Source organism: Anas platyrhynchos, chromosome Z (assembly GCF_047663525.1).
Source record: "Anas platyrhynchos isolate ZD024472 breed Pekin duck chromosome Z, IASCAAS_PekinDuck_T2T, whole genome shotgun sequence".
Lineage (NCBI taxonomy): Eukaryota > Metazoa > Chordata > Aves > Anseriformes > Anatidae > Anas > Anas platyrhynchos.
Genome location: NC_092621.1, coordinates 55048563 through 55058774, shown reverse-complemented (window position 1 = coordinate 55058774; position 10212 = coordinate 55048563). Strand labels below are relative to the sequence as shown.

Below are 10212 nucleotides of genomic sequence, written 5' to 3'. Positions count from 1 at the left end.
TCTTTACTGAAAGGGTTGTTAGGCACTGGAACAGGCTGCCCAGATAAGTGGTGGAGTCACCATCCCTCAAGGTCTTTAAAAGACGTTTAGATGTAGAGCTTAGGGATATGGTTTAGTGGGGACTGTTAGTGTTAGGTCAGAGGTTGGACTCGATGATCTTAAGGTCTCTTCCAACCTAGAAATTCTGTGATTCTGTGATTCTGTGAATATCCTTGTGGCAAGGTCTTCCTGTTCTAGGGGAGTTTACTAGTCAGTTTGGATGTAATTTGGATGTGAGCAGCACTCACGGCGTGCTCGCTGCTGGCATGGCTGGCCCCACTGTGGGAGCAGCACCCATGGGTGCGCAGCTGCCAGTGCACCACAGAAGTCACGGCTCTGAGCAGCAGCGGGTAGTGAAACACCTTGGTTTCTTCTTTCTCTGGGACTGTATTGCTACACAGTCTCATTTAAAGCACCTCATACATGTACATGGGGAAAGAGGTGGTGGTTTTCTTAGGCTGAAGACACCTGTACAGGCCTGGGGTCTCACATGGAGCAGTAGCAGTGCACTGTGTGCTCAGTTCAGCCCTGTAGCTGCTCCTGTGTGGGTTCTCTCCATGGAGAACAGTCCTTCAGGAACGGACTGCTCCAGTGTGGGACCCCACGGGACACTGTTCCTGCCACGAGCCTGCTCCAGGGAGGGCTCTCTGTGAGCTGCAGCTTCCTTCAGTCCACATCCCCCTGCCCCAGTGAGGGGTTCTTCGTGGGCTGCAGCATGGAAACCTGCTCAAAGAGTGTCCTCCGCGGCCCACAAGGAGGAGATCTGCTCAAAGACAGTCCTCCATTGCCCACAAGGGGATAACCTGCTCAGCCATGGCCTTCTCCACAGGCTACAGGGGAATCTTTGCTCTGATGCCTGGAGCACTTCCTTCCCTCCTTTTTCTCTGACCTTGGTGTCTGCAAAGTTGTTTCTCTCACATTTTTCTTACTCTTCTGCCACAGAAGCTGTACAGTGTTCTTTTGCCTCTCTTAACTATGTTATCACATAGTTAATATAAGGGACACGATTTAGTGGGTGATGGTGGTGGTAGGGCGATGGTTGGACCAAATAATCATGGAGCTCTTTTCAAAGATGAATGACTCTGTGATTCTGTGGTCACAGAGGTGCCAGCAGTGTCACTGATGCACTTGACTTTGGCCAGTGGCAGGTCCATTTTGGAGCTGGGTGGAACCGGCTCTTGTCCAACACAAGGGCAGACACATGTCTCTTGTCACAGAGGCCACCTCTTAAGCTCCCCATTCTATCAAAATTTTGCCACGTAAACTCAGTACAGCATGCTGGCTTTGCTGATCACGAAGAGCCACTTGTGCCAACTCCAAAATCTCATACCTCTAACGTAGCATCTTGTTAGCAGTCCTGATGCATCAGAGTCTCCTGCAGTCACTCGTAGTTGTCTGAAACAGGGACAATGACACTTTCAAATGTAAGAATATCCATTGCCGGACCCTGGTGTCTCTGGGCTAAGAGGGACTAACATGTATGTGGATTAAGAAAACACAGGACCTTTGAGAAAATCTTACATGTCTTCAGGTAGGGCAGAAGTTTGTGTCAGAACAGAGATGGGGATGAGAGCAGTGGAGTGATGTGATGAACTGGAACAGCTAGAACTGAAGCGTCTACCCAGCTATTCTGGTTTCTAATATATATACTTTAGATTTATGTTTCTAATATATATATAAGAAACCAGAATAGCTGGCTATATATATATTTCCTCCTGCACAGTAGGAATCTCATGTAATTTTGAAGTGCATAACTAAGTGCAGCCAGAGAAGAAACAGCAATGAGGTGCGTACCCCGATGGACATCCTGAGAAAGGATCAAGATCTTCCCTGACTGTGCACCCTTGAGGTAAAAAAGGAATGGAGCACATCTACATCTGCCCTTGTCTTGCTGACAGGGCTTGCCTGTAAGTTTTCCTCTCTTTTCCAAAGACACTTACCCTCAGGCAAGCATTCAAAGATGCTTTCATTATTACTCGAAAGACTGCAGGGTGTACTTTACCAAACCTGTGCCTCAGCAGCACTGCCAATGTAAGCAGCCCTTTGTCTTCATCCTACAACTATTCTGTCTTCCTCCTCAGAAAGATTCTGCTGCTAATCAATTTGAATAAATAAATAAATACATAAATAAATAAATACAAAGCAACTACGTGTGTTTCAGCCAGTCTCCCCACAAGGTGCAATGCCAGAGGTTCCACTTCTGGCACTGCCAAATGACATGACTGCTTCTCTCTTTACTGCTTTCATTCCCCACCATCACAAAGATTCAGGCTTCTTTCCTACTTATTTTCAATCCGACTCCTTGTTTGTGTCAAAAGTGTTTTTGTGAATCCTCAGTTGCTGTTTAATCCAGCTAGTGGTCATCTGCCTCTTTATCACTGTCACTCTGGGGCCTCTCAGCACCTGGGGCTTCTCAGCACAGTTTTGCATGTCCCATTCACACGCACACTATACAAATTACAACCCTTTCTAATCAGGTGCTATTTTCCACACCATTTTGCAAAAAGATATTTGTATGCATTCTCACAGCTCTCTGTTCCTCTTGCAGAGCATCTAATCCTTAATGGCACCTTCTTCAGTACTGACATATGTTTCCTCCCCACACACTCCTCAAAGTGCATGCCATCAGCTTCCCCACTTGTAGCACTGAAAGTCTACAAGATCGCACTTCATGCTGTTTCTTTACCAGCTGTAATCTGTTAGACTTTTTCAATTTGAAGTTTATCTCCTAACAGCAACAGCAACTTTTTTGCAGACTGCATTGCATTACTTGACATGATGCATTTGAAGCCTCCTTGTCCATACCACCACAAAATTTTATTTACCTTTTCTTTACCCTATTTTAGTTCCCTAACTGGATTGCCTGTTTAATCCCTTCCTTAGAACAAAATGTGCTCTATCATTCCCCCTTTTTATTTTTTTAATTATTATTATTTTATTATTATTATTTTTATTTATAATTTTAGTACAGTTTTGAGTCTGTAAAAAAATGTCTGAGTTTCATCTTCTCTCTCTGGGAAAAATGTACTCTGTTCTGGGAATGTGTGCTTTGATTCGTTTCAGAAGAATTTCTCAGCAATTGTTGCAGGTTATTATTAGGAACCTATCAGATTATTTTGTTTAATCTATTTTATCTCCTTTTCAGAGCACAGTTCATTATCTTTGAACTATCAACTGTTGGTCCCCTCAATTTTCTGTCAATATTAAAATGTGAAGGTTGCAATTTTTGTACTTCTCTGATTCAAATTTCCTCCTGTGAAAGTTCCTTCGTACAACACCTGTCAGCATTATGGCATTACCAGCTCAATCATCCCCACATACGACCTTTAGCTTCAGCCTTATCTGTGGCATTACAAAAGGGACTGGAATGACCAAAAAGCAGCTGTTCTGATTCCTGAGGCCTGACAGGAGCTTTCCTATCCCCTGCAAAATTCTGGCTTTAGTCTGGGTCTAGCCAGGTCACACATGGTGCCAGTTGCGTTAGGATTCACCAGTGGGGACATCTCAGAGGCTCAGATGTTAAGTACAGTTCAGATGATGAACTCAAATCAAGCTAAAGCCAATATACTTTGGATTCTCTAAAATGTGATGGAGGCAACAGCCTGTCTTCCTTATCTGTGAGGCTGTTCAGAAGGAGAGGATCTCAGCACCAATTGTGCTGAGAAAGAAGAACATTTCATCTTCAGAATTTCCTCCCCTTTAGTTGAACAACAGCTTTGGTTCTTGTTCCACAAGACTGTTTACAATGCCACTTCCAAGAATGCAACCTCTTTCATACTGACCCAGAATTAATGTTGGGCTCTTAGACAAGCACTGCCAAGGATGAGACATCCTTCCCAGGGCTTTCTACGGATGCTCAACAACTTTTTCTAGATGTAGGAGACAATCCCACATGTTAGCTTTATCCATGCATGAAAATGGCCTGGATTTACAGGTTGAGATCTTTTGCTGATTGCAAACTCCATTCGAAGTAAGAGTGTATGACTGCACATTAAACCATCGGACATTGGTCTATTTTTCCTCTTGGGAAACATAAAGACAACTGTCCATGGAGAGAAAGCACCTTTTCAAGCACAAGGAAGCTGTTTACATCCTCGGGCTTTTCACTGCCCTTTCTCTTCCTCTTCGTTTCTCATCCCTGGCTACATGAGAGCTTTCCAGGGAGGACGCAGTCATACCTTTCCATTGACACTGTAGTATCAAAAGTTGCTGCCAGAAACATCACTGTGAGGCCTGAATATGTTTTGAACACAATCTTTAGTCCCACCCTTAGGAGACCTCTTGCCTGGGAATGTTGTTCTCAGGATATTTTCCTGCTACAGGTGTCTCTGCACACTTACTTGCAGGCTCAGGAAAGGCTGGTCTGGCTAGCTTTGGGCCTCACTAGTGGACAGGCGTGATCAGACAGCCTGTTCTTCACTCTGACATTTGGCAAGCCCCAGAGCATTAGACAATAACAGCAAGAGGAATTTTTGTAAATAAAGAGCTAAAGTCTGATTTTAAGGAGAAATTACATGACCTGGAGAGCAGGCTGGTGACAGCCAATGAGATATCTCTGTGGTTAGTGCAGGCCGCACACAGACGTACAGACACTGACAGAATGAGAGCAGGATGCAGACATCGCCCTGGCCATACAGTCACAGCATCCTGCTGGCTGGTAGGGACCTCTGAAGGTCAACAAACCCAATGCTTTGCTCACAGTGCCCACAGAACTGTTGAGCTGTGGAGAATGACCTCTTTTCAAAACTATTTCTCAGAGCAGTACAAAGTCCTGAGGAAAAAACACATGAACTAGTATTTGCCAGGGCCACCCAGCTAAAAGATGTCTTTGCAGAAAAGGATGCAGGTATCCTGCTGGATAAGAAGTTGTACATGATCCAGCAATGCAACCTTGCTCTAATGAAATCTGGTGGTATTCTGGGCTGGACTAGTAAGCATGTTGCCAGCAGGTTGAAGGAGGTGATGCTTCCCTTCTCCTCAGCACTGCTGAAGCCACACCTGGAGTACTGTGTCCAGTTCTGGGGTGGCCAGTGCAAGAGAGACCGTACACATCCTGGAGAGAGTCCAATGTGGAGCCACCAAAATGGTCAAGGGACTGGAACACCTCTACTATGAGGAGAGGCTGAGAGCTGGGGTTGTTCAGCCCGGAAGAGGCTCAAGGGGCATCATATCAATGGCAATAAATGGACTGTCGTGGTTCCACTTGAGTGGGCAGCTGAGCTCCACCACAGCCGCTCTCTCACTCCCCCTCCTCAAAGAGGAATGGGGAGAAAATATGATGAAAAGGGCTCAAAGGTTGAGAAAAAGACGAGAAGATCACTCAGTAATTATTGTAACGGGCAAAACAGACTCAGCATAAGGAGATAGTAAGATTTATTGCTTATTACTAACAAGCTAGAGAAGTGAGAAACAAAGGAAAGAAACCAAAAGCACCTTCCCCACCCTTTTCCACCTCCTCCCCCCGAGCAGCGCAGGGGAACGGGGAAATGGGGGTTATGGTCAGTCTACAGCGCTTCTTCTCTGCCGCTCCTTCTTGGTCACTGTTGTCCCCTGTGCTGTGGGGTCCCACCCACAGGATACAGTCCTTGACGAACTGATCCGGCGTGGGCTTCCCACAGGCAGCAGCTCTTCCAGAGCTGCTCCAGATATGGGTCCGTACCACGGGGTCCATCCCTCAGGAGCAAACTGCTCCAACCTGGCTCCCCTACGGGCAGCAGCTCCTGCCAGGTCACCTGCTCCTGCGTGGGCTCCTCTCCACGGGCCACAGGTCCGGCCTGAAATCTGCTCGGGCAGGGGTCTTCCTCAGGCGGCATCCTCCATTGGTGCAGGTCCACCTGCTCCACCGTGGTCTCCTCCACGGACTGCAGCGTGAAACCCTGCTCCACCGTGGTACTCCATGGGCTGCAGGGGGACATCCTGCTTCACCATGGGCCTCACCACAGGCCGCAGGGGACTTCTGCTCCGGCGCCTGGAGCACCTCTCCCCCTCCTTCACTGATCTTGGTGCCTGCAAGGCTGTTCCTCACTCCTCTCACTCTCCCAGCTGCTGTGTTTTTTTTTTTTTTCCCTGTCTTAAATCTGCTCTCACAGAGGTGCAAAACAACATCGCTTATTGGCTCAGCTCTGGAAAACAGTGCGGCCCTTACCAAACATGGGGCAGCTTCTAGATCCTTCTCACAGAAACCACCCCTATGGCCCCCTTCTACCAAAACCTTGCCACGTAAACCCACTACACATGGAAGGTGAGGAGGTGAAACTGGTGCTGCTGTCCAGGGAACATGAAGCATGGGCACTGCTTAGCCTGGGGTCTGTATTTCTGTGGGCTGACACTGTTAGAGGAACTGGGCAATAGGGTGCATCCTCTTTCCTGTCCCAAAAAGGCTCTGCCTTGGTATCCCAAACCAAACAGGCTGGACAGGGAAAAGGCTGCACTTTCTTCCCAAGTGCTGCTCTGATTGCTGAGGGCAGGCAGAGACCCTGGGGCTGAGCAGCACTGTTTGAACCCATCACCCTGCAGACATTGACCAGGGGGTGCTGAGCCCCGCTCAGCCCCACAGCTGAGCTGGGACCCAAGCACTACCTCCATCCCAGTCCGAGGGGCCACAGGAACTGAACACATAGGGGCTAGGCCAGCTCCTCTGCCAGTTCTCTCAGTACCTTCGGCTGGATCCCATCCGGCCCCATCGACTTGCGCACATCTAAGTGCTGTTGCCAACCTGCAACAGCAGGTTGCCAACCATTTCTTCGTGGATAGTGAGGGCCACATCCTGCTCCCCATCCCCTTCCACCAGCTCAGGGTACTGGGTATCCAGAAAACGACCGGTATTGCCACTTAAGACTGAGGCAAAGAAGGCATTAAGCACCTCCGCCTTTTCCTCATCTTTTGTAATAAGGTTTCCCCCAGCATCCAGTAAAGGATGGAGATTCTCCTTAGTCCTCCCTTTTGCACTGATGTATTTGTAAAAACATTTTTTGTTGTCTTTTAGACTTTTTGTTGATCTTTGTGCTTTTGTTTCCCTTATATCCAGCCTGAACCTGGCCAGTTTCATCTGATGCCACTGCCCCTCCCTCTCCCACCAGGCACTGCTGTGAGGAGCCAGGCCCCCTTTCCTTGATGCCTTCCCCAAAGGCACCAGAGCGTGCTGTTAGGTGCCCCTAAACCTCTTCTGAGCCATGCTGAGCCAGCCCTGGTTGCCTTCTCCTGCCCAGGACCCTACAAAGGACGCAGTGCCTGGGTGAGGCCTGATGGGTGCTGAGCAGAGGGCACCATCAGCCCTGCTCTCCCCAGCGAGTAAAGACAGACGGGAGAAAGTCCCCGGGAGCAAGCAGAGGGCTGACTTCCACCCAGCGTGGGAGGAAGCACGGGAGCCCAGAGGGCAGGCCAGCAGTGCTGGGGCATGGGCAGGACTGGAGGGACTGTGTGGTGCAGCCCGAGAGGCAGGCCCGAGCTGTGATCGAACGGACCCTCCTGCTGTATGTGCTTGAAGACACATGGCGTAGCCAAGGTGACCGGGACGGGGCCCTGGGAAGGCACAGCCAGGGACCCCGGCCTGCTGGGAAACACCAGTGCCACGGACAAGACAAAAGTTGGGGGGCATGGAGTGGACACGAGCATTGCGGGAGGCTCAGAATTTGGGGCCAGAGAGCTGCCGAGGTGAGGATGGGCTCTTGGGATACCTCCTACGGGTGGCTGGTGGCGTCTCCAAGCGATGGACTGTGACGTCTGTGAGCAATGGATTGTGACTGCGTGGCCCTGGCTGCTCATATGCGGGCGCAGAGTCCCAGCGCGCCGGCTAGTGCCCGCACTCCGGCTGAGCGGTTGCGTGAGGTCTGGAGTGAGGAGCGAGGTTGGCCTTGGTGCTGGTGTCGTGCCCTGGGAGTTGCTGCAGCAGCTCTCAGTGCCCTTCCCAGAGCCATCAGAGCTTCTTCCACGGCCCTGCGTCGTTCGGGCCGTCGGGAGACCCAGGAGGAGCGCTCGCAGCAGCAGAGGTAAGCGCGGTGGGGACACCTTGCCCTGGGCCCTGGGCAGCTGGAAGGCTTTCCTCCTCTGGGGACCTGCACAGCTCTTGCAGCTGCCCCCACAGCAGCCGATGACCGTGGCCTCTTCTCTGCCTTTTGCAGCGTGACAGCTGCTGGTGCAGCAGCAGTGAGGAGGAGCAGCCCCTCATCCCCTGCTCCACGCAGCCCACTGCAGCAGCTGGAGAGCATGGCCACGGCGCTGGAGAGCCGCTGCCCCATTTGCCTTGACACCTGGGACAACGTGGGCTACGTGATGCCATGTCTCCACCAGTTCTGCTTCCGATGCATCCAGCAGTGGGTGGAGAGCAAGCCCGAGTGCCCCCTCTGCAAGAGGAGGGTCAGCTCCATCGTGCACTCGGTGCGGGCAGACGACAAATTTAAGGAGGTCGTCATCCCACCGCCGGCAGAAGCGTCTCTCATCACCCAGCCGGCTGGGAGAGCTCGTGGCCGCGCAGCCACCACCGACCCCCGTCACCGTCCTGCAGCACCACCATCAGCTGCAGGGCCGGCTCTTGTGGGAGGCCTCCAGCCTGAAGTTTGGGCCTCCCTTTTCCGAGACCACCCAACGCTGATCCATCCCGTGCTGCCCTGGCTGCGCCAGGAGCTGAGGCGCATCCATGGGGCTGACCACGCGGAGGCGCAAATGGTGGAAGACCTCCTCACCTCCGCCGTGGGCCTCCTGGGGCTGGATGAAGATCGCCTGGTGCAGCTGCTGCAGCTTTCCATGCCGGAGCACGCAGCCACCTTTGTGCACCGGCTCATCGGCATCACCGTGCAGCGGTGCAGCTGGGTGGCCCACCGCCTGCTGGGCCTGGAGGGCTCCCGTGCTGCCACGGGACAGGCAGGCAGCCCCGCAGCTGCCCCCAGGCCTTCTGCCTCCCGAGAGGGGCCTCCTGGTGCTGGTGCAGAGCCCTCCAACAGCGCTGCTGGAGCCAGCACAGACGAACTTGCGGGCAGCTCCAGTGTTACCCTTCAAGGGAGTCGCAGCCAGCCCCCCTCCAGCGCGGTTCCTGTCCCCAGGAACCAAGAAGCGCCCCAGGAGGAGACACCGGAGGCTGTGCCTGGAGCCTCCACAGCAGACCAGGACAGGGACCATCCCCAAAGGGGGCCCCGGCGAGCCCCGAAGAGGAGGGCCCCCACCTCCCAGGCCTCTTCTCCAGCAGCCAAGAAGAGGCCACCCCGCCGGCAACACTAGGGCAGCGCCCCAGGAGCTGGCCACAACAGGGCCGGGCCAGCGGGTGGGGCACACGGAAGGCCCTCAGGAAATACATCTATACAATGTAGGAAATAAATCATATTTATATAAAGTCTCAGTGCAGCTAACAATGTATTTGGTGTCGCCATCCCCAGCCCTACTGCCATCTCCCCCTCTTCCTGCTGCTGTGCCCACCGCCTCCTGGCGTGCCCGCTGTGAGGTGTGCTGGGGTTGGGGCACGGCGATGCTGCCCTTGGCCAGGAGGGCTGGGGTGTTTGTCTCGGCGCTCCCCTCCCCTCCCCAGGTGCCCGGCCCCACTGCTGTGCTCCCCCTGACAGCGCGTGCTGCCCAGCCGCAGGCCTGCAGCTCTGCAGCTGCTCCCAGCGGGAGGTTTGGTGCCAGGGGGTGCCTGGGTTCAACAAGTCCAAGCACCAGGTGCTGCACCTGTGCTCACTCACGAGAGCAGAGCAGAGAGGGACAATCACCTCCCCAGCCCTGCTGGCCACGCTGCTTTTGGTGCAGCCAGGATACGGTTGGCTTTCTGGGCTGCAAGCACACAGTGCTGCCTCATGGTGAGCTTCTCGTCAACCACCACCCCCAGGTCCTTCTCCTCTGGGCTGCTCCCAATCCATTCTCTGCCCAAGCTCTCTTTATCCTTGGCATTGCCCCAGCTCGGATGTAGGACAGAATCACAGAATCACAGAATCGTCTAGGTTGGAAGAGACCTCAAGATCATAGAGTCCAACCTCTGACCTAACACTAAGAGTCCCCACTAAACCATATCCCTAAGCTCTACATCTAAACGTCTTTTAAAGACCTCCAGGGATAGTGACTCAACCACTACCCTGGGCAGCCTGTTCCAATGTCTAACAACCCTTTCGGTAAAGAAGTTCTTCCTAACATCCAACCTAAAACTCCCCTGGCGCAACTTTAGCCCATTCCCCCTCATCTTGTCACCAG

The 10212-nt window shown here is 52.3% G+C and overlaps 1 protein-coding gene across 1 annotated transcript; it reads left to right on the top strand.

Moving 5' to 3' along the window:
• The first annotated feature begins 7181 nt into the window (after positions 1 to 7181).
• LOC140000717 (uncharacterized) lies at positions 7182 to 9389 on the top strand. The gene is made up of 2 exons (XM_072031381.1): positions 7182 to 8027; positions 8160 to 9389. The coding sequence occupies exons 1-2, from the start codon at positions 7771 to 7773 to the stop codon at positions 9250 to 9252; spliced, it is 1350 nt and encodes a 449-aa protein (XP_071887482.1). The 5' UTR covers positions 7182 to 7770; the 3' UTR covers positions 9253 to 9389.
• The last annotated feature ends 823 nt before the right edge of the window (positions 9390 to 10212 follow it).

What these genes read in the sequence shown, in the direction of transcription:
- LOC140000717 (XM_072031381.1), top strand. Translation starts at nt 7,771, where the DNA reads ATGGATTGTGACTGCGTGGCCCTGGCTGCTCATATGCGGGCGCAGAGT. An exon ending in GAGCGCTCGCAGCAGCAGAG is followed by an intron (nt 8,028 to 8,159) that starts GTAAGCGCGGTG and finishes TGCCTTTTGCAG; the next exon opens with CGTGACAGCTGCTGGTGCAG.